At 39.2% G+C, this 24,221-nt stretch overlaps 1 protein-coding gene and 3 long non-coding RNA genes across 6 annotated transcripts in view; 3 read left to right on the top strand and 1 right to left on the bottom strand.

The window, feature by feature from the left end:
* The first annotated feature begins 2,161 nt into the window (after positions 1 to 2,161).
* Positions 2,162 to 8,447, top strand: LOC121065234. The gene is made up of 6 exons (XR_005816949.1): positions 2,162 to 2,390; positions 3,189 to 3,231; positions 3,884 to 3,951; positions 5,842 to 5,920; positions 6,605 to 6,717; positions 8,228 to 8,447. It is a non-coding gene; the product is annotated as an uncharacterized LOC121065234 (long non-coding RNA).
* On the bottom strand, positions 6,609 to 10,361 carry LOC121065235. Its single transcript, XR_005816950.1, has 3 exons — positions 10,292 to 10,361; positions 8,212 to 8,347; positions 6,609 to 7,789 (listed from the first exon to the last, which is right to left on the bottom strand). It is a non-coding gene; the product is annotated as an uncharacterized LOC121065235 (long non-coding RNA).
* Positions 10,362 to 10,609: 248 nt separating this feature from the next.
* The window catches only part of ZNF385D (zinc finger protein 385D), a 438,227-nt gene continuing 424,615 nt past the window's right edge, over positions 10,610 to 24,221 (top strand). The window contains exon 1 of the mRNA XM_040547926.1: positions 10,610 to 10,718. Coding sequence (XP_040403860.1) covers positions 10,613 to 10,718 — 106 coding nt within the window. The 5' untranslated portion in view covers positions 10,610 to 10,612. The remainder of the gene's footprint in view (positions 10,719 to 24,221) is intronic.
* LOC121065233 lies at positions 10,757 to 23,666 on the top strand. 3 transcript variants are annotated; one of them, XR_005816948.1, is made up of 6 exons: positions 10,757 to 11,309; positions 11,923 to 11,979; positions 12,477 to 12,731; positions 13,926 to 14,096; positions 18,135 to 18,222; positions 19,190 to 23,666. It is a non-coding gene; the product is annotated as an uncharacterized LOC121065233 (long non-coding RNA). The 3 variants fall into 3 exon arrangements; XR_005816946.1 differs by lacking the exon at positions 13,926 to 14,096; XR_005816947.1 differs by lacking the exon at positions 13,926 to 14,096 and having other exon boundaries at positions 11,888 to 11,979.

Below are 24,221 nucleotides of genomic sequence, written 5' to 3'. Positions count from 1 at the left end.
TGCTTTCTTGATCCACGCTTTTTTTTTTGTTGTTGTTTTTAACATTCCTTTTTAGGTTTTTGGATAAGACCGAAGAGGCACTAAGTAATTCTATGTGACTGAATGACTTTATACGTCCTATTTTATTAACAAAAATACAAGATGTGATCACAAAATGGCTCAGTATCATGGAACGTACAAACAACACAAACACCAAAATGTAAAAAGGTTAGTTAGAATGAGTCACTGAGGCAAAACTGGCAGGAAGAGCCTAAGATTTCCAAGCTCAAGTGAGCTGCTGAAGGGAGAAATATTTCAAAAAAATCCTATTTATTATTATTATTTTTTGTTTTGTTTAAAGATCCCTGAAGTATTTTTCCTACTGCTAAACAACTACGCTTTCATTATCAATAGTCTGAAGACACTTGGCTTTTCTTGAACTAATGATTCATTATATGTCTAGTTGCAATATATATACACCTAGTATAGCCACTTGGACACAGAAAATGTTTTGATTGGAGAGGGTTCTAAAGTAGATAATAAGAAGCTGAGTTTTATCTAAAGCTAGCTCTGTAACACAGCAAGGATTATTTTGTAATTAAATATAACATATGCAGTACAAATTATCAGCTTGTTTTTTGGGAAAACAAAATTTTATTTCATTTGACCAAATGAAATAAATCTTCATTTTTAATGAATAAATAATAAATATAATACCAAATACAAAATAATAAAAATAAATGAATAAACATTCATTTAACATTAATGTTAAAAAAAAAATCTTCTAAAACCTGACACCATCCACACTTTATATAAGAGTTACCTAATTTCAGGATGAATCTATGGCAATTTTAGGACCACAAATATTTTTATCCATCCTCTCAGTTCAAGTTCTCCCAAATAACAAAGAGGATTTTAGTTGCCAAAAATGGAATGCAAAGTTGTTTATATGTCAACACATAGATACGTTTTTTTTTTTTAAATTTCAACTTCATCAGACCTTCAGCAGTTTCCTATAAATCCATGTCATTTGAAAAATTCCAGTATATGTGAAGATACAGAATTTTTCATAAAGCAAATAGAAACCTCTTCTGCTGAAAAAAAAAAGTGATTTAACACAATATCTTCAATGTGTCTCCCTAAAGAAACATTTAATTGTTCAGTGTTTCTGAACTGTCTTAAAATAACAGCTTAAAGAAACATAAACCCTCATTTGGTTTTCTTATGTGCACTGAAGTTAATGGGACTACATGCATGCTTAAGCATATACTCTAGAGCTTTCTTTATAGGTTGTAGGTCAGAATGGTAGGAGGATAATATTTAATAAAGGAAGCGAGTTTTATTTCAAACTTCCACTGCACTGTTATGTCTAATAGTGAAAGAAATTATTTAAAAACTGCTGGCACTAAGTCTGTATTCAGCATGACTTCAAAACCACAGAATGGTCTATTAATTTTCTCTGGCATGTTAAACTTGGAACATGAAAACTTAAGGGACTATTCCCACAAATCCCTTGCTTGCAAGAATAAGTATTTACAGGGCTGAACTGAAAATCCTGAAGTTCTTCCTGAGTTTTCACTGGAAGCTAGGCAAAATAAGGGACTTAGAGTGCAGGCACCCAGCTTGGCACCTGGCTCATACTTAAACTCAGTCCAGATCCAAATCCAGTTAGTATCTCTGCTTAAAAACCCCTATTACAAAACAATTTAGCAGGAACTCTTAGGAGGATGCCTAATGAGCTGTAAAGAAGTGGCTGCCTCACAAATGTAGCTTGGGTCACCATTTTAAGTTTAATTTCAAATTAAAATATGGCTGAGAAGGTAAATCTCCCTTTTAGATGATTGCCTAGTGGTTGGAGTACTTGTTTAGAAAGTGACAAATTCTAATTCAAATCCCTTTTCTGCTGTTTCAGAATTAAATCTACATTTCTTTCAGGAGTGGCCACTAGCCATTGCCCCTATAGACTCTTCTGAGGAAGGAGTGTGTTTTCAGTGTTTCAGCTGATTGTGGATCATAAGTATTATACGATACATAATTGACATAATTATGTCATAGAAGGAACAAGAGACAGCATCACTTCTTTAAAAAGACCTCTGCAAATTTTTACTTCTGCTCCTTGCAGTATTTCTGTATTTTACTTTTGTTAGTCTCTACATAGCTTTGTGGACTTCCAGTTTTCTAATTCTCTGTAGAGTTCCCTTTGAATCCACCTCTGAGACTGGTCTTCCCATAGACACATAATATCACATTACTGATTCTCTTCCAGGAATGAAATATTTATAATTTAGATGTTTTATTTCCTAGTTTTAGGTGATTGTGCTGATAGATACATGCAATGTATTAGATTTCATCCTTTGTCTTTACTGAGGAAAGTTTCTTGCTGACAGACACAGGAGTGGAAATCAAATAAGGTAAGGTGAGCTTTGATCCAAACTAAGTTTCTCTGTCTTCCTTTGATGTTTGTGTATAGAAAGTAATAACCCACTACAAAGCATCAGAAAAATACCTAATATTTCACGTGCTTTGGGTTTAGCATGTTCTTACGATGCTTTTTATAGTACCTAAAATTTCAACCAGGTGTGATTTAGAAAATATAATTATAGTATAAATGGTAGGAAAGTTCTATTGTCTGAAACAATGGTAGTCATCATTAAATTTAATTCTAGTGTTTGTAGATCAGTTTGGTGAGCTTCCACCTTATCAGAACAAATAATATTTCTAGCTATGCATTAATCAGCACCTGCATATTCTCAATCCTGCAGTTCACACAGGAACATTTACTATAATCAGTATCAACATTTAAGACGTAAAGTTTACAGAATCAGACCAGTATTTTTGAGACTTTCATCTAATGTTGACCTAACCTCAGTACTGTATATCTAATAGAATACAATATGTATGATTGTGAAAATTCTGGATCCCAGAAGTCCAAAACCTGTTGAAGTCCATTGACTTTATCAGCTGCAGAGGCTCACACATCTTCTATACTATTTTCCATTGCAAATGAGGTAATTGTAGAGCAAAATAAGAAGATAATTTTTATAAAATGCTTCCTTTTGTGTGAGTAAATACTTAATAGTGCTGGTTAAGTATGAGTGGAAGGCTTGACTATAGTGCCAGATACACCTGAGTCTGACAAGGTTGTTGCATTGTTCTATCGAACTGCTGCAGTTTTTAATATTCAAGTCTTTTGTTTCTGTCTCTTACAGCAGCGCCGTACAGAGTGCTTTGAGAAGTGAAGAGGGACTCTAGGTATGTAGACTTGAATATCAATATTTATTTCCCTTTTATTGTGCAGCTGTGCCTAAAAATGTATTGAATTTGAGTTCAGAAAACAGATGTATAGCCTTTGTATTCAGAAATAAAATCTACTGTGTGTGCTTTACATCTTTGGATTGGGTATTTTTCTACCAAAATCATTACCTAGCTTTTTATTCATCTGCTGTATTTTGAAGTCTGGAGTAAACTAGCATTATCTTTTTTGTCACTAAATCAGACTAATGTCACAGGTATCCTGTAGGATAGCACCACAACAAGAACAACTGTCTTACAAGTTTTAATTCCCTGATTATTGATGGGAATCAATGCTTGTTTTATATTAGCATGAGCCAAAGAATGATTGAAAGGGAGAAGAAATACCAACTTTTTAAAAATAAATGAGTTACACATGATATATATATATAACTTTTACCCATACAGAGAATGCTTCTGAGAGGTGTAAGGTTATGAAATCCTGAAAAATCCAATATATTCATGTTGAAAAATAAGAGGTGGAAATAGAAATATTAGAGGTAGATTTGGAGCAGCCATATGTGTATATTACTTTTTAGTTTTACTGTAGCTAGGGGAGAAAAAAATAGAAAGTTGTGCATCATTATTAACAACTCTGTTTGCGTTTTGTCAGGTTTTAGAAGTTGTGGTTCCAGGGTGTGTGTCTCATACACTGCATGCATTTCCATATTCCCTAGACCTGTGAGTACTAAAGATCAGCTTGAAAAAATGTATTGGGAACTCAAGAGGTGTCAAACATTAAACTGTATTTTTATCTCTAGTCTATAGGAAAGGCAGAGTCTAGTTGTGACAGTCTGAAGCAACCCTGGAGAGGCATGCTGCTTCCCTATGGTCAGCAATACAGCACATAGGCTTCTGGGAGCAGTGTGTTATATAGCTCAGCTGTACATTGGGCAAAAGGGAAGCTGCTGCTTGTCTTCTATTCCTATTTCCCTCACAGGACACAACCGCTCTTTTCTTTTTCCCTATTCCTGCAGTATTGTGGAAATGCTTGTTTTGACCAAGTCTGGAAGATCACATACGTAAGGCCAAATTATGTAATTTTGAGACATATAATTAAAAATTACAAATCTGTCTTACTCCATGTGGCTTCACTAGTGTGTTCTCTTTACCAAAAACACTTAGAGCAATAGTTTTTGACTAAAAGCCAGGGAAGAGCTATGTAATGTAGTCGTGGTGGATTTAATGGGTGATTAGACCTCTGTAACTGTTTGAGTTTACCTACATTACCCTGCTTCTCAGTAAGGATGTTGCATTGCCTGTGTCTGATGTGCTTTTAATGGCTACAGTTAGGGCCCAATCCCATGTGCCATCTTCAAGCATAACTCCAGTGAAATAGAGAAGTAAACCCTGAATTATGGTTACAGAAGTAAAAGACAAACAAACCATTCACAGTCGCTAGTACCATAAAGTCTACGTGAGGTTTTCAGCAAGCTGCTGCAACCCACCTTATGCCAGAGGGACACTACAGATGTAGCAGCTGTTGGCAGAGAAATGCACAGCCAGGGGAGGTAATGGTTCGTTCACTATACTCCTCTTGCAGCCCCTGGCAATAGGTTTTCTGCAGCTTCCTACAGAGCTGCAAATAGAAACTAAGGCTGTGCCTGACTTGCTGAACCCTGAAGAAGGTGATAGGTGAAAAAAAGCTCACCTTTTTTTTTTTTTTTTTTCAGGGTGAGTTCCCTCTGCAGCATGTTATTCTAGTTAGGATATGAAATTTACATTTCTGCTTATAACTGTAATAACTGAATTCTTGGTCTGAACTATGTTCTGTGTACACACTTGTACTATGTTAAATTGATAGTGATTTATATTACTACTTTTTTAATAAATCAGTTATTAATGATTTATATTACTACTTTTTTTTTTCTTCTAAATCCCAGCAAATGCATCTCTGACACATTGACAGGGAAATATATTTATAACAGAGACCAACTTGAACACTGAGAAAGACTGATACCCAACACAGAAAATAATCAGTTAGGTTTGCAGATCACACAAAATATGGGTCAAAAAGGAAGAACTGGGAATTTTCTCTCAAATTGCTAAATGTATTTGCTAAGACATTCAGAAATCTCAGGGAACATCTATTTAGTTTTTGAAAGGAGAAGTCAAAAGGAAGATCTGTTTAAACCTTCTTATCATGGCTATTTTTTCCTTATATCCTGTGGCTGGGGTAATTACAAGCTGAATTTAGCTGAATTTTTATAGCTGACCTTGTAATTATTTTCTCAGAAACTCCTGGGCATGCGTTTACTCTATATTTATCTAAAATCCCACTCCTCAGAGGTATCCAAAGCAGAAGCACTAGTAAATACCTGAGAGCAGTGTGCCCTCTTGGGATCCTCTCTCTTGCACTTCCTAAAGACTGTATCTTCTGATCCAGCTCTTGAGAAACATTTCCATTTCATCAGGAACTATGAGGCACCCCTGTAATAACTTCAGAGCTTTGAAACCAGAAATTTCTTTGAAAACAGAAATTTCATTCACACTAATTTTGTATTTCAGTCATCAAAACTTACCTGACCTGAAAGAATAGTAAATACTCCTTATACCATTTTTTTCTTTCAGAAGACTCCCAGTTTATCTCTGAGCTGCTAAATGGTGGTACGTGAAAATACAAGCTTCTCTCTCTCTAAATGCTCACCAGGTTAGTGATGCAGTTGCACTTGCAGTTCCCCCAGCCTGCTCTAAGTTATGTAGTGAAATATTGAAGTGTCTTAAACATCAATACTGTTATAAATGAACCTGAGATTGCAAATCTTGTAGTTGTTCACGATATTGGATGAAAAGACAGAAACATGCAGCCACCTCTGACCCACAGCAATATCTCAAGGCCAGGATTGTGATTCAAGTAACTCCCTCTGGTCAGATTTTGTGTAGAAGTTTGAGTAAAATGGACTTTTGGCTGGACATTCAACCTGCAATAGGACCATTTCAAACATGAGCTTCCAGAATAGTAACTGAAATGCTCTAAGGTCAAAGCTGTCTCCTGCGGACTTTCAAAATCTCCATATTTGAAATATCAATTCTGCCTAACTGTGCATCCATCCAGCACCCCAGATTCTTGGGGCAGACCCTCAATCGCTTTTCATTGTATCAAACTCTGTGTGGTGTGAAAAGAGTAGGCACAATTTATAAATTGTATCTTCTGTCCTATCCATTGGAAATGCATCTCTTCTCTTCCACTTTCTGGAAAACAAATTTTCTGCTCTTGGGCATAATAACTGAAGGAACAGAGGTGTATTGAAAGAAACATAGGCAAGGGCATTGAGAACAGAAATGTTTCTTTCCAGTGCATCATTATTTCCCAGTTACATTCTCTTTTCCCTAGTTTCTAGGAGTAGGAGAAATGACATTGCATTTAAAAGGAGGATTCTGGGAACCAAGGATACGTTGAATTTTGGGAATATGTAACCTGCAAAATTAAACTTTGTAGATACAAAGGTAAGTCATTATTTCTGATTTATTGAAAATTAGAATTATAGAGGCTGTCTTTTTAGTCAGACCTCAGTACTAAGTCCTGACTCTATTGCACATTCCCTTTTATGATGCATATCTAGTGCTCTAAACCCATCCCCAGCTCCATGAAACAGGTATGAGCACAGGAAACACAGGATATGACTTGGTTCAGGTAGGGCTTGAAGTTGTCCTCAGACAGCTTCAGCCACCAGTGGCTCTCACGCTTTTGAGCTGGTGAGGTTCATGGCTGCCCACCGTGCAGGCACTGTACCTCCACTGGACTTATTGCTAGCATGTGCACAACTGCTCTCGGTGCATGCAAGAAGATTCAGAAGGATTATATTGAGGATCATGAAGCTGTGGTGGGGTGCACACTGCTGTCCCCAAGGCAGCCTAACCCCTGCTCTGTATCTTTCCTTGTGGCTGGAACCATTGCTTTTCTGATTCCTCTAGCACCAGACAGAAGAAGAGTAGTGCACACAGGCTGACCCGAAGCATGGCATGAATGCAAGTGCGTTCTTTGCAGTGAAGGAGCAAACTGGGTCCCAGGTGCTTTCTCACAGCACTGGTACAAAGCAGAGGAGGACAGCTGCAGGCACGTAGGCTAGCCCAGCAAAATGTTGCCTGTGGTTATTCTGCTTTTTGTCTGGTTTGTACAAAATCACTAGTGTATTCATACAGTGCATTATAACCTGGAGGCATCTCCTGGAAGTGCATGGATTCCCCAGTGGAACATGAAGTGGTGCTTTGCAAGGAATTGGTATCATTTTGTGAATTGCTTTTCTACTCCATCTAGCTTTTCTGTTTGTCTGGGTTAGAAGAACATACATATATCTTCAGTACGAAAAGGCAGTGAGAAGAAATTCTTGTCAATGGTAAATTACAAGCACGTTGTCAGCAAGTTGTGGACTGGAAGATGAGCAGGGGCAGAACTGCCTTGGGGCTTCCATATTAGAGCTGGATTGCTAATGTGGACTGAGTTGAATTTGACTGCTTACAAATCACAGATGTCATCCTCAGGTGGACTGTGAATGCAGAAGGTACTCTGTATTCCTCTCTGCAAAGGAAACAAGTATAATCCTATCAGAAACTCTTCCATATTATTCTTAGGTAAAACAACAGATGCCTAAGCAGAAATGCTTATGGTAATGCTCTGTCTGTGAAGGTCTGTATAAGTCAGTTCAGTGTAAGCAAAATTTAGAACATGTATTCAAATCACCAGTCTGTTTAATGCATCTATGCAAATATTATATTTAACAGAGGGATATGACATGCAAATGCTCCTTCACCAGTGGAAAAACAGCCCCAAGTTAATACAAGAAAATGGTTGTACATCTTCATCACTAGATGAGCAGGAAACATAAACAAGGATAAACAAAAATTAGCCTGCAACTTATGATGCTACACTAAGGGAATGAAATTATGAGCCACAGTGGTATTATACAACATTTCAGTATTATCATTTTATGATATCTGTACCTTTTCTTTTCAACAGAGGCTGCTCATATTCTCCATTACACCTTTTGTTGCATACAATGAATAAGCAAGGTGGTCCTTTAAATCAGAGGTATTACACTTTACAATGATATTTAAGAATGCTCTTGTGTCTTCATTCCTTTGTAAAAACAAAAACAAAAAGGAAAGTTATTAAATGTTGACCATGGAAAAATCAATCTTTCAGGAAGGGGTTGTGAATACATTTTTTTTTTTTCCAGCTCTGGAGGTTTCTGCAAAAATACCTCTTTGCACAAAAACAAAAACTGGGTGATCTTTAAGGTCCCTTTAAACACAAATCATTCTATGATTCTAAATTTAAGAGGTAAGCTTTTTTCTTTTTTCCTGTTTATTAAACCTGTTCTGGAATATTAATTCTGCATACAACTACTGCAGACTTTTCCTTCTCCGCACTAATTCTTTGTTTTACATGCTATATATTTTTATATCATTTAAAAATACTGTTCTCTACAAAACATTTTTATACCCTATTCTTAATTTGCATTCCAACTAATTGCTGTAGAAGTTTCATATTCTTTGTGTACAGAGAGTGGGCTCTTCTCTGGCTATATTTTCTTTTGTTTTTATCTCCCCCTCCTCCCTTGTGTAAATGTAATTATAAAAGTACATTTAACAAAAGAGTATTCACTATAAAAAACATCCTAATGTGGAGCAGCAGTGAGATGATACACCACACATCTACATGTATAGTCATTATCAATAATAACAGAAACAGGATCAAGTGATAGAAATATATTTGATTTAAATCAATCATTTGGGGAGTGTATTTATTCAAGAGCCTTCAAGCAGAGATGAATAGCAGGTTTCTAAATGTGCTATGAGGGTAAGCAAATGAGTCATTATTTGTGTTACAATGCAATAGAATTGGGCAAGAACAGCCCTACAAGAGGGAATATGCAGTCATATCTGTTTATTCTATTACATTCATCACCACGGGGTGTATCTGTACGTGTCAGGTCAAGGTCAGAAATCCTGGTTTGCATGAATCATTCTCAATGCTAATGAAAACCACCCCAGCTTCAGCAGGCAGCGGCAGCGGGCTGCTGGGACTCGGGGCTCAGGCAGGACAGATGAGGTGTGGGCACAGGAGGGAGGCCTGATCAGCAGGGACTGGGATAGGAGATGACCACTGAAGAAGGGCGGATAAGTTCAAAGTGGAGGACAAAGCTTTGCTCTTGCATCACGCACAGGTTATGGCTTTACATCTTGGCTGTTGGAGCTACAAACCCAAGAGGAGCTCTCTCTCTCTCTCTCTCTCTCTCTCTTTCTTTTTTTAAATTAGTAACTTGGTCCAATCGAGTCCCCAAAGAATAAGTTTTAAAGTTATGATAACGATGGACCCTACTTATTTTTCTCCATAAGCTTCTTGAAGTCAGGGAAGCAGAGGTGGGATACAGGGAAACGGAGATGAGACACAGGGAGGAGGCTTTCTTTTCCTTTTCTTTCAATGGAAGAATCAGTGCAACTTCTGCATACAGTTTCTCTGCATTTCAAAGAGTTCAGATAGAAAGAATGATATGCTCGGTGGAGGTGCTGATGGCATACAGATATATGTGAGCGTGAAAAATTAAAAAGCAACTGTGGAATACCTTTCCAGAGCTGCTGCAGTGACTGCTGTACTTTGACATACAGGTGGATTCGTTACCACTATTACAAACAAAAGTTACACATTTGTACTTATGCAACATACCGCTCAGCCAAATCCTCGGGACTACAGCGGCATTTTAAACTTTTTTTTTTTTTTTTCTGAAAATTGCTAATATTCATCTACGAGCCTGTAACTTTTTAAGTATTAGATCCGGTGTTAAGCAGACTGCACGTTTCATAGCATAGGGTGCTTCTTGCATGGCAGGCACCCCTTGGCGGGACCGCCGAGCGATCGAGGGCACTGCCCACGGCCCGGGGCCCCGGAGGGCCCGGAGGGGGGCTGCCGCTGCCTCCCCGCACAGGGGCTCTCGGTAAGCGGCACCCTCCGGCCGAGTGACACCGCGATGGAGGCAGGAGTGCGCGGCACCGGCGCTGGGGATGGCAGGAGGTAACTTACATATGGCTCCCGGCGAAGCTCCGTGGGAAGAGGGCTCCCGGCGCGGATGGGGTTGGGGTCTCGCTGCGCGACCCGCCCCTTGCCCCCGGGAGCCCGCCACCCCCCCAAACCCCCTCCCAGCCCCTAGGAACGGGGCGGGAGGCGCGGCGCTGCCTGACGCCGGCCCGGCCGGGGGCGGGACCGCCGGGACCGCGCTGCTCCCTCCTGCCCGCCCCCCTCCCCATCGCCGTCCCCGTCCCCGCCGCCGGGTCCCGGGCCCCATCTCCGCCCCCGCGCTGTCCCCGCCGGGCCCGGCGCTGCGGGGGCCGCCCCGGCCGCGGCATGGCCGGCGCGCTGGGCAGGGGGGCGGCGGGCTGGCGGCTGCGGAGCACGGCGGGCGGCAGGAAGGAGAAGCCGCCGGGCGGCAAGCCCCAGCCGCCGCCGCACGGTAAGGGGCCGGGCGGGACGGGGGCCCGGGGTGGGGGGGTCCGCTGGGGTCGCTCCGAGCGGGGGCTGATGGTGTTCCTCGCCCGCCCGTGGGTGCGAGGGGAGGGGGGTCCCGGCGCCCCAACTCCGCTGGAGCTGCGCCTCTCTCCTGCTGGCTGCCGGGCGCTGGGGAGAGGAGCATCTCGCTGCGATCGCGGCGTCCTTCATCGTGGCGGAAAGCGTTTGCAGCCGGTGAACCCGGGGACAGTCCTCGGAGTATTTTTTGGCTTGCCTGCGGCTGCTCTCAGTGCTGGGAAGCACCGCTACCAAACCCGCCGGGGCTCCCCAGGCTCCCGACGCCCCTCCCGGGGTGTTTGCGAGATCCCAGCCCGAGCCCGGGGGGGCCGAGCCGTGTGCGGGCTCCGCTCCGTGCTTGCTGCGGGGCTCGGCAGTCCCCGGGGGAGCTCCGTGCTGCGGGGCGGCTGTCACCGCTGTCACCGCTGTGACACCGCTGTCACCCGCCTGCCGCCCGCTCGCCGCCGCCGGGCAGCCTCCCTGCCGCCTTTGCCAGAGGGCGAGGAGGAACCGGACCCAAAGTCCGAGCACAGCCTCAGTGGGTATCAAAAAACTCTGAGAGAAATGACCGCGCAGGGGAGGAATGCTGTCCAGTTAGCGAATACAAATGGCTGGCTGTAGCTGTAAGTACTTAGGCTCCTCTGTCTGACTGTGATGCTGGCGGTGGGGATAACTCGCAAGGAAAGCGCTCAGGCTGCAAGAGGGATGCAGTCAAGCCGGCAGGGTTCCCCCCTGCCCCCGTTAGAGCCCGTGTTTGCCCACAGACCGGGTGGTGCGAGGGGTTAGGCCGAGCTGAAATCCTTCTTTGAGCGCCAGAAAGTTTGCCATAATTGTGTAGTTGCGATGCTGCGGTATGCTGCCAAGATTAAGATGTTATCAGGGTCTCTATACTGTAAATTAATTACTGTGGGGAGATATTTTATAACTTGGTTCTAATTCAGGGTAGCAGAAAGGTGTGGTGTGCTTCAGTCTGTTTGTTGCTTCTTAGAAGTGTTTTGTAAAGTATCATACGACACTAAGTTCTGGTTTAAGTAATTACTGTATCAACACGGAACACTAAATTACACTGCAGCACAGATATTTCGCATCCCAGTTAATTTTCAACTGTGCTTTAAGGGTAATCACTCTTTCTGCAGTACTGTCCTTGCAAGGTGCTCTGGACTTATTTACAACGCCATTTACTACCCATTAACAGCAACAGATGTAAGGTAAAAACAAAATTAGACCTAATTTCTCTGTCCCTACTGCTGACTGTATGCTACAGTGAGCTTTTATATCTATCTATCTATCTATCTATCTATCTATCTATATTTTTTAGGGGGAAAGGGGGGAATGCAGTATTACTTTAATATGCTTGTCAAAATTTCAAAGTTTTAGAAACACTTTGTTTTCCAAGAATGGACTCAAGTAATTTAATATTGACCACCTTGTGTTGGAGCGGAAAACATACTTAAAATATTCAGGCTGAAGAGTTTGAGGAGTTATCACGATTATACTTTTTGGTGTATCTTACTTATAAGTGAGCTGTCAGCAGTTTTTAACCAGGTCGACTCATTCATACATGCATGCATGCAATCATCAAAATGAAACAAGAACTATTCATTTTTTACAACAGAACCGGGAGGCGGCAGGAACAGGAGAGAACTTAAATTTTAGCAAATAATGCTGTTCTTTCCTACTCTTCTTGCTGCAAAAACCGTTCCAGTTGGCCACCTACCTGTGTTGGTAGAAAAATGGCACAGCTCCATGGATCTCAATGGCACTGTTATGATTGACACCAGCTGAAGACCACACATGACATTTCTGTGTGTGTTTGGATTAAGATACATTTATCCAATCATCACTTAAGGCTGTCTGGGTGCTGCAGGCATACTGAGCTGTGAACATGTGAGCAAGCCTGCCTTTAGACTGCATCAACTTATAAGTATCTGCCAGCTTTGATGTTCTTCTTGCCTTTTGTGTGAGTAAATATAGCTGTCGATTTATTTTTTACATGGAGCTATTTTATATGATTCTATATCAAGTGCGCTTATTCACTGCTTTATTAATCAACAATTTTATCTTATCAATTGCAAGTAAAACAAAGCTTTTTCATGATCAAACCGTGTACTTATGGCATCGTGACCTCAGACTTTTCTGTATTTTTCAAATGCTTCAAAACGCAAATACAAACATGAAATTTTCTATAATCTCGTGTACAGACGTTCATTCTGCATGCAATGAAACTTTGGAAAATGCAAAGGGATGAAAAGTAGGACTAGCATTTCCACCTGCTGTGGTCTAGACAGTAAACAAAGTGTTTGTCAAGACAAAAAGTTCAAGATCCTGATAAGATGATAAATATTAATGATCTTATAAAAAGCCTGTTTTTATAGCACTTTACCTGTAAAATCTTTCAAGAGCCTGAAAACCACATGGATGGCTACAGTCAGAATTCTTCTACAGGCTTTCTAAGCAGATGTTAAGGACTAGCATAATGGAAACCATAGTGTAAATCAAGTAGTGTTTTGCTGTACTACTTAACAAAACTTTGAGATGCCTGTATGCATTGAAGAAACCTCCTCCCTTGGGGAGTAGGTATGGAAAGTTTGTGACTAGAGGCTATGAGAGAGAAAAATGTTTACATTTTCTGATGCCACCAAAACTGCTGAGGAGAAAGCAATATTTTTATATACATTTTTAAAGGTATGTAAAACTTTTGTAGTAAACTAGTAGTTCTGCATCATTAGTATTAAACCTGCAGTGAGAAAAATGTAACTAAATAGTGTTGGATGTATGTGTAGGAGTGTGTACACACCAGTGATGTATTAGAAAATGATTACTTCAAATATTTATTTTTTAATTTCTCACAAAAATGTGCCAAGTTTAGGCTAGGAAATGTAAGTCCTCTGTGCTTCAGCCAGCACAATGAAATCAGTCAGTATCATGCCAACATGTTGGATCACACCCAGGCAGGCTGAATAAATAAGTGTGAGCTAAAGCAACACAATTTTTTTTTTTCCACCTGAGCCAGCTGACTAGTTTTAGTCTTAACCTATCTAGAGTTGTCACAAAACAGGACGAAATCTATTGTCTCCCCTTCATTAGGTAAGGATAGAAGTCAGCATGTTATAGCTCCAGATAATTGGACTTCTCTATGTTCTCTATGAACTAGGGAAAGGATGGGATGGAGGAAAAAACCTACAAGCCTGACCATGGTTTTCCTGGTGCACATGCTTCGATGTATGCACACATGCTAACAACTTCTGGTTGCAACTGGACTGGACTAATTCTACAGTTGATAGTAGAAAAATGAAGAGTCCTATAAACTTTCCAATTTCAGATGGTATAATCTTCACACATTTCTTTCTGAAATATTTACAATGTATTTTCTGTCAGCTTCTTCCTTTTTCTTTCTCTCTCTCCTGGGAAATAATGTTCTTGGTTGTATTCAGGCAGTCATAACCAAATCTTCTGTTGTGCTGGAGGCGTAGTTCTCTACACCTCACCTTTTACCTGTGGCTTATTGTGGTATTTGTAAAAATGAATGTCTGAAATTCATGTAGGCGTTATATATGTCTTCTTAATATAACGGAATATAAGTTCTCAAAGCAAGTAAGCCTTTCTGTGCTCAGCCGGAATAATCTGCAGGTAAACTTTGAAACTTAAGGCACTTACTAGTCTACATGTTCATCAAGTATGAACATTGATGTTGTTTCTGTTTGGATCTACTAACACTTAGATGCCTCATCTGCTCCTGTGGTCTTGTTGCATCAGTCAGGGAGCATGTTTGCCATGTGTAATGCAGACCTTGCTGTGAAGACATGGCATTCAAGGGCAATGGACGGATAAAGGATTTGACATGAAGATCAAGAAGGATTGGTTTACTAAGCGAGTTTTAACTCTCTTAGCCTTTCCACTGATGTGAACACAAGCTGATACCGCTTAACTTAATTGTACTACTATATGCATAACAGGAACAACTTCTTAGAGAACTTGTGTGACTCAAGAGTCAAGTTCTGTTGTGGTTTTTATTTTTATTTTTATTTTTATTTTTTTCCTATTCTACAGTGAAGCTTGGGGTTCTCAGTAACTCAAAGCCATGGTAGCAGTCATTGGTAGTCTCTGATTTATTATTATTATAATTTTTTTAATTTGAAAAATGTTTTCCTTCTGTAGTATTTTTCAAATAAGTTCACATTGGTGTTACTGGGGGGTGTGAGGAAAACCATACTCTTCTTGGCCAGAAATACATATGATAAAATTAGCAAATACCTGTAACATGGCTTTATTTGACATTTTCCCCCTAGTTCATGGAAGAGTTTATTTATGACAATAATAAAACCTTAACATTACAACTTGTACAATTAAAAATAAGTAACCAGAGCTACAAAGCCATAGATTATTCTAAATCAGAGTTTACAATGGAATGACAAACACAGCATCTAGAATTTAGAGACTGACTGCAAATACAGTTTTATGATGTTCATTTAAATTCAATTTCTGCAGAGAAATATAGATGAGAAACTAAAGACTTCTTCTCCATTCCTTAACCAGACTTTTTTTTTTTTTTTAAAGAAGGTTTGGAGAGCTTTAATCAGACAGAGGTCACAAATCACTTTGATGGGAAATGCAAGGTGTGCTTTAAAAGGGGAAAAAAATTACTTGTCTGATAATTTGGCTCTTGCAGTTTAAATTGCGAAGCTAGGTGAAGTAGTTACTCTGACAGAAGTATAGAAACTATCTCATTTTTGTACATTCTGAAGTATTTTATATTTCTGAATAACCCTGGCTCAGGGGCATATTATACTCACATCTGGAAGTTTCCAGTCTCAGCGCTCAGTCTAGTGTCTCTGCCTTTGTCTTTCCATTTAGTCTTGCCATGTTATAACAATGAATCATCTTGTCCATTAACTAAAGTTGGAATGTCTGTTTATGCACTGAATTTGTTTCATCACATCACCATAATGATTGGAACTGTGGCAACTCCCAACTGCTTTCCCATATGTATTTGGGCTGGACTTGACCCAGTGCTGTTCTAAGCAGCAGCAGGATAAGCCATCACAAAACCTGGAATATCTTTATTCTACTAGGATTCAACTTCTTTCTCATGAAATTCCAGGGTAGCATTTTTGTACTGTGCCTTCATGTATATGAAATTGGGTGGAGGCTGTAGGATTTCTAATCATACAAAATCACAGCAGAGCTGTAATACACATACATGTACAACAGTTAAACCAGGAATGTTGTTACTGTAGGTTCACTTTGATATGCTCTGATTTTGTTGATCGTTTTTAAATTTGTGCTAATTAAAATATTGAAGCATTAAATAAAAAATGAAACAAAACAACAGTGGGCTTCTTTGATATTTAGTAATTTTACTACAACAGGCAAGTAGCATGGTGTAAATAAAGGTGCCAAGTGGCAGAAAGCCTGTGCCAGCAGGTGCAAATTCACACCTATTGCCATGTGAGTGCGGATAGCCATGGGCTTGCAGATAGTATTCTGGTTGCTACATAAGCAGAGTATTTTGCAATTCAGTGTCCTTTTATTAAAAAGGTATTAAACTGGTTGTACCTTGACTCATTTAATAGCACATAGCCTTAAGATTGTGGTGGTGTTATTGAAATTATTCTCATTATTTCCATGAAAAAAAAAATAATAATTGTTGTGTTTAGAAGGATTAGTAAATGCTGAAGGACCTGTTTTACAAACAAAACCTACATGTTTTGTAAAATCTATGGATTTGTTGTTGTTGTTGTTGTTGTGGTTTTGTCTTGTGTGCTATGATGTCTAAGAATATTTTTGTGTGCTCTCTATGGCCAATTTTCATAAAGAGTGGTTGATGCTGTACTCCTATATAAAGTATCGAAAAGCATAAAAGAGGAATAGGAATTAGTGGGGAGAACCTTCTCCTGGGGGTGGATTAAAGTAGAGCTGTTAGTTTGTGATAACAAAACCAAGAGCCTGTGGAAAGAAGTGAGAAAAAAGACTTGTTATTGTCAATGACTGCATTGAGCTTTGCTGTATAAACCATTCCAGTATTTAGCTCAATACTTACCACTCTGAAACTCTGAAACTAGAGCTGTCTAAACTGCTGGCATTTATAGTGAGGGGGTGGAATGGGAAGTAGAGAAGCGATGCTTTTCTCTCCAGAAGCTGGATTGAGGAAATTCACATATAGTATAAGCAGGTGTCCTTACCAGTTTCTTCTTTTTGGCTGATAGTCACTATTGTTTCATGTGGGAGGTCATGGTTGTTGCTAGACAAGAAATGGGTGTACAAATGATTTTTATTTTTATTTTATTTTTTGGAGGTAAGTGAGAGGAGGTTCTGTAATCAGAAGCTCTATGTGGAAAGATCAAGGCACCCTTGTGATGCATTCACATCAGCCAGGATCACAGAACAGATGAGTTGCTGTGCTGGGCAGAATGTTTCCAGGCTTCTGCATCATTTCTAAGCATAAGGCATCCTTATATTCTACACTTGAGTTGATTAATATGTGGCTTACAGTGTTCAAACGTGAGTTAGAGGGAGTGAGGGAATGGGAATGCAATCTTTTTTCTTAACTCTTTTTCTTAACTTTTTTTTTTTTTTTTTTTTTTTTTTAAGCTAGAGCTAAATTTTTGGCCTTCTAGCTATTTGTGATTTCAAGAGATACTTTCAACTGGCTTTAAAATGGATTTTCCAAGTGATCTTTAGAACATAAGAAATGCTTTATGGAAACATGGTCTTTCCCTTTTCCAGTATGGATGATGTTGGACTTTGTAGGCTCTCTCTGGCTGGCTGCTCCGAGTCCACGTATTGATTTCAGTTAACATGAAGTAGCCTGAGGGGTTGGTCAGTTATTTATGTTGATGGTGCAGCCTCAGTTGCTCCAAACCTTTGCTTACCAAGGTAACTCTAACAAAGCAAAGAGGAATTTATCACTGGCTTTATTCACTGTGTAACAGGAGAAAGTCTGGTTATTCTTCGCTGAGGGGTGGTAATAGTCTGATTGTAATAGGAACATGTTTTGTGTTTTCTTTTGTGCAGTATTTTTTTCCTAATCTCTAGGCTTAGAAACCAGTCCAAATCAATTTCTTTGCTTCTTGGGAGAGTGCTATATTACAACTGTAAAGGCAGGGAAAGGATCACCCTGCAGAAACTGTGGTGACTGGGATGAGATTCTGATCTTTGAAAGACTTGAGCTTGTGGGACATAGCCACTTGCTTTATGCACAATAGCAGTTGGTGAGCTTATTTTCTAGGCTTTTTGAGTTGGTTTGTTTTGCAGCTTGTTCTGGGGGCTGACACAGACAGATGATCTGAAAGAAGTGGTGATTAAGTGACTCTTGAGGGACTTGCAGAGTTCTTAATAACTTTCAGCAATTCTTCTGTTGCAGGAAGGCATCAATCTGAAGATGCACCCTGGATTGTGGCCAGCTTTTTTGCTGTATTTTATTCCTGTAGCACCATAATGCCATTTTGATGGTAGACATACAAACTTAAGACAATGTTGTTTAAAAAGAGGAAGGTTGCAAAATTCTCTATCAGTATGGTGTCACAAAGCTGCATGGCTCTTTTTAAAATCAAGTTAAAATATTTCCATCCGTTATACTCTAATTCCATTTTGTACCTCTAGAGGAAACTGAGGATAATTCAGGTCAGAAGGAGCCTAAGGAAGTATCTAGTCCAATCTCCTGCTCAGGGTCAGCTGTGACATCAGAACAAATTGCGCACGTTTTTCTCAGGTCCAGTACTGAAAATATCCAAAGAAGGAGAAAGCACAAAATGTGACAAAGCTTTTTGTTTTTTCTCAAGTCCAAATTCAAAATTAAGCCTAAAAACTCTGCGGAAGCGGGAGTTCTACATGATGGCCATGTCTGTGTAGAAATTGGGCCAAGAGGAAGTGGTGCTGAAATGGTTCTTCAGATGATCTGAAGTATCGTTTGTAAAACATAACACAAACTGCCTTGTTCCAGAAAAAATACCACATAAGAGTAAGAATTTGCTTGTATGCATGGCTTTCTGAATAAGAGTAACAGCAGCCATTCTTAAGCTTGCGATCCCACATAACAGTGCACCAAGAAACATGGTAACTTTTTGAGAAATACAGAGGAGTGTGCCAGGTATGTAGCCTTGAGGCTGTCCACTGCATAAATAAGTGCAGGTAAGATTTTGTGGCAAGAAGAGTCTTGACAACTCAAGTAACTGGAATGTCCCAATATAGTTATAGAACAGAGTTCCCTGGTTGTTATGGAAAGAGCCTGAAAGGTAATGCTCTGCTGTTTTTTGTTTGTTTGTTTGTTTTTTTGACAGGGATGAGGGCTTCAGTCTCTAGACTGCTCTATTTTGCTTCATCTCTTCCTTAAATTTGCTGAAGTTCTCTCCTGAATGCATCTGTCTTGATTTAGAGGTCCAGCCTCAATATTCATTTTAACCTTTTATTCTCTTCTAGAGTAAGATCACCGATCTCTGGTACACTCACCTTTCTTCAGCAATGTTAAAGGAAGAGAACTAGTGTTGGGTCTATTTAAGTGTTGTCTACCTGGATTCCTACACCATGCTCTGTAACCAAGGCGATTTCCTGTGAATCATCAACTCCTCTGGTTCAAATCAGATTAAAAATGAATATAAATAAATAAATAAATAGTCTGTGAACCAAACATCCCACATTTCAGTGAAATCTAGCTTCACTTCTTGAGCTCTGCAGCCAAGAGCAAAGAAGCCATGGCCTTATAGCAGCCACGGAGCTACGGGCCCAGTACTCACTCAATGCCTCTGTGAACATCAGGAGCATTTCACAGATTTTTCTGGGATCTGTCTCTGGCTTCTTTTGTTAGGAGTCAGGAAACATGACAGTCCTATTGGATCTGGGTTGCTAGTGCTCTCTGTGTCCCAGCTTTGGGGATGCCGGCACTGAGGCTCTATGTGCCACCCCACCAGCAGTATGAGGTGGGTTTCTCTGGGTGCGCCTTGTGTCTGGCTTGATGAACCTGCTGAAAAAAGTTGCAGCTCTGTTTCATCTGTATGTCCTGCTATCTTCTTTCACCTGCCAGTGAATTTCAGTGCTTTCCAATGGCACTTCCAGGTAGGAAACTGCCAGGCAATACAGCATGTGTGCAGTAGTGAGAGCTTGCTGGTAATATGTTTTCTAGGAATATAAGAGTATTGTTTTTCTTTCCAAGGAAGCACTTAGTATTTTTTGGTGTTAACAGCCATTGTCTTGCTTTTCTAAATAGCTGTATTTAGAAGGCTAATATAATTAATTTGTTAACACTCCTGCAGTTGCGTATAGGATATTTTGGGCCACAGGCACAAGTGCCTTATGAGGCACTTGTGTTGAAAGATTGTTTAGAGAATCATTTTCTACGCTTAATAATATTTTAATATGATAAGATTGAGTTCTGTGGCCATTAACATCTGTTTTGCTTTTTTTTGTTTTTTTTTTTTTTTTTCCTCTTACTTTCATTATCCCCAACTGTTTTTTATCTGGTATCTGGTTTTGCCTTTGGCCTGCTGCTCTTTGCAGGTTTTTGTTTTTAACAAGTACATGAGTAAACATTTCCATCAGTACAGGTCTGATTCAGAAATGTTCATGGTTTTCCTTGGACCTTGGCATTCAATTTAACTTAGAACCACTTCTTGTCCTGCGTGAAACTGTATTCCATGAAAAAATAACCAAACATAAAGGGTATATGTGGCTTTCTGGTTTCTCTAATTTGTCATCTACTCTAATGTTCTTCACACAGGGATATTGAAAGTACAAAGATTTATAACCTGTGCACTCCTGGTAATACTTCAGGTGTTAAGGTTAGGGACAACACCTGGTTTGGAAATTAATTTGGTTAATTTAAGTAATTTATGTTTTTTCCTGATGCAGGGAAAAATTAAGGACTCTTTCTGCCACCAAGGGTGTGAAAATTTGGCAGTGGCTGACTCTGTGATGAAAATGGCAAGACAGATTTCTCCCATTTATAATATTTAACGTATTTCTTGGGAATTAGCACCTGCTCTTGAACAGTTGTATTTTTAAATTTGTGTATGTGTGAGAAGGTGTGTGTGAAACTAATCCTTGTAGCAGAAGGAATTAGAGTGAACTAATAGCTTTTTCAGGAATCTGTGTTCTCTGGTCATAACTCATTCTGAGTCTGGAATCTGGCATAGAGAAATGTGCTGTATGAAGGGTGACATTAAGTACTTTCATTGTCAGAGCAGCACTGCATAGTACATGTCTGTGTTACCACAGTTTGTTGTCTGTATGTTTCTGCTACAGAAGAAGATAGCAATCACAGCAGGCACTACTGAAGAGCGTGGTTAGGACTCTGCTGCCATCTGTGTTAGCACTGTCTGCTCATGTTATTTGCTTGTTTCCATATGTGTAGTTTAGCACTTAGCCTCTACAGCCATTATAGTAACGTATCTGAAAACAGTTGTGATAATGAAAGCTGATTGGAAACAGTCATTTAAAAAGTTAATTTGCTTGTTTTCAATGCACATGCTCTGCTTTTTTTTTTAGTATCTGCTACTACTTTAGGCAGGTTTAGCGAGATACCGCTGCACATTCCAAATTTGAACTCATCGCTTTTGGCTTTGTACATCATAATCACGTCCACAGCAACCACTGTGATGCCATAAACAGAAGGTTTGACTTCAGGTGAAGAATTTAGGCCATAAAAGCAGAAACATTCCTAAAGGAAAATGGGGGAGGATAAGGAGGATGTGGAAAGTGCTTATTCTGACTTTCTGTGTAGTGTTTTTTTTTTTTTTTTTCAAAACTTTTCTTTCAGCTATCACTAAAGATAAAAAAAAAAAAACTTTCAAAATGTCAAAGTGAATCATCTATTTTAGATAGTATAATTGAAAAAAATGTATAAACAGCAGAGTTTTATTCTGCATTAGATTTCTTTCTGTCTCTTTTCCATTCATTAAAAAAATAAAATAATTTTAGTAAATCCACAGTGGCAGGATAGTTTTGCTTCTGTACTTTTCCCAGGGTGCAGCAGGAGAAATTGCATTTGCAGTTCATGGAGAATGAAATTAAACTTACTCTGTCCGCTACTCCTACACCCAACACATTTCTGGGAGAGACACTTGCGTGCTATAGGAAGCAGTGCCCTGAATGCACTTGCATCTGCTCTTGTGCTTGAAGGAACAGGCACAGATTTGGGCCCACGTTAACTCCCAAATTAGCATTAGGTACTGTATGGAGTGCTTGTGTTTGTCTGCCTCCTCTCTAAGGTGTTGCTCTTGGAAGGGGAGACTTAGAATGTGTCACTTTGTTTGCTTCTAGTGGCTGAGATGACTTTCTGTTCTGTGGTACATTTGTATATTCTTAGAAAGGTCATGGTTTTACAGAGTATCAGAAAATTGAAGGATACCCATTTTTAACTTGCATCATTTCATGCTCAAAACATATGAGGGTGATAAGCTGTAAAGTCAGTAAAAAAGTATTTGGCAAATGTAAATTACATTGTGGCAACTGAAAAAGAGCAGAATGCCATTTATTTGTTTAGTGGTGGTAGGAAAGGCAACTTTGAGGAGAGAAAAAAAAAAGGCAAACAAAAAACCAAACACATACCACTTTCTTCTTAAGCAGTGAGATCTCTGTCTTTAACTCTTTGATCATCCTTCTGATAGAGATTATGTACACAAACATCTATTTATAGGGCTTGTTGCCCTTAGAGCTGGCCTGGCCACTTCTTCCTTTTGGGCTGTGGCTTCTCTAGAGCAGGTAGATAAGTACTCAAATGACTTTAGTTTTGATGCAGCACCTGAAGTACATAACAGCAGATGCAGCAATAAGTACTTCCTTTTCTTCCAGCGTAGAAATTGAATGCATATAATACATATGAAGAAAAATTCTCCAATAAGAACAGAAAAAAAAAAAAAAAGGATCAGCAAGGATCTCTGTTTAATATAATGCTGATCCTGTGCTCCACAAAACTTGTTAACAGGAGGAGACTCTCACTGTATATAAAAAGGTTAGCACTTGCTGTTCGACAACTCCAGCAGTTTTCATTTGCATTTCAAAGCCAGAGAGAGAATGAGAAAGCTCATATTTTTAATTCCAATAGTATGTCACTCCGGCTGACTGTGTCTGTAAAACTGGCGCACTATGGGCAATTTTTATCAATTTCATTTGTTGAATCTACTCAGATGAGCTTTTAATCTCTTGCCTGCTGATCCCTAGTTTATAATCAGATTTGACAGAGGTAGGATGGCTGTAAATATCTTGATGTGAAAGTCAAGATAGAACTGTCATTTCTCTCCTTCCTCCTCTGGTGAGGTAAAATTTTATTTGCAAAGCGTGAATAACTAAAACTTAAAACTGCCTAGTTTCATACTGTTTCAGGTGCATCTGTTCACAACTAAGCCTTTTTTCTAGAAAAGGCAAGAACCTTCCTTGCTTATTTATTGACTTGCTTCTAAATTTTTTGGAAAGAAATTTTATGTCAACTTGAATAATTATTCCCAGAGGTTGATAACATGCTGATTTCAGGTAAGATCTGAAATAATAGATATTTGTGGTGTAGATACTCATTTTGATTCCTGAATAAAGCTATTCAGGAATGGCTTTAATGCTGTCAATAAAAACCTTACAGCTAAATGAATGAAAACGTGTAATAGCTATGTTTACTGCAAGTCTGTTCATACTTTTTTTCTACTATTTTGTATACATGATGTTAGCTGTGTAACTTCTGCATCTCTTTTGCTTCCCATCAAAATGGAAAAATACCTCTTTGCTTTATAAGGCATCCTCTGGATAATTTTAAGACTCAAATTTTGCCACAAATTAATATATCAAGAATATTCAAAATACAGAAAGTTAGGAACATGCACAAATTTAAGTGTATATCCTGATTCCATTAAGTGTAATCTGAGCGTATGGAATTAAAACAATTGTGTTCAATTAAAGCAATTGTGATAATATATTATCAGTCCTTTTCCATTCAATAAAGTTTTGTTTGTGATGCTTGAATATTTTTAGCTTGTCATGTCTCCTCATTCATTTTTATAGTCTTATTTAGTATTCTGATGTTATCCCGCTGTAACCTCTCTGCCACAAATCCTTCTGTTACCAGTCATGGGAGGAAAAAGACTCTAAATATACTACTGATTTTTTTTTTCTCTCTTACTCATCTTTTCATGATATACTAATTTCCATGTCTTTTCTGTTCCAAAAGTTCTTCAGCTTTTGTTTAGTCTCCATGACCTCAGTTAAATCCAAGATTTACTGTCAAAGGCAAGAATTTCAATGTGGTGCCCCCTCCTGCGTAACCTCTTGCTTCTTTCTAGGATGTGGTGTTCCTGCCACTTGCCTATTCAAATTTCATCTGGTACACTAACAACTCCTCTACTTATATAAATTATCTTCTGTTTAAATATAGTCCTAAATTTGATTTTCATAAAGAATTTTTTTTTTGTGTGTGTGTGTGAACATTGCATGCATGCAATTGTAATAGGAGTCCATACAGTCAGCTTGGTGA

The sequence above is a fragment of the Cygnus olor genome, chromosome 2 (assembly GCF_009769625.2).
Source record: "Cygnus olor isolate bCygOlo1 chromosome 2, bCygOlo1.pri.v2, whole genome shotgun sequence".
NCBI classification, from domain to species: domain Eukaryota; kingdom Metazoa; phylum Chordata; class Aves; order Anseriformes; family Anatidae; genus Cygnus; species Cygnus olor.
This window is presented reverse-complemented; position numbering and strand designations above follow the sequence as displayed.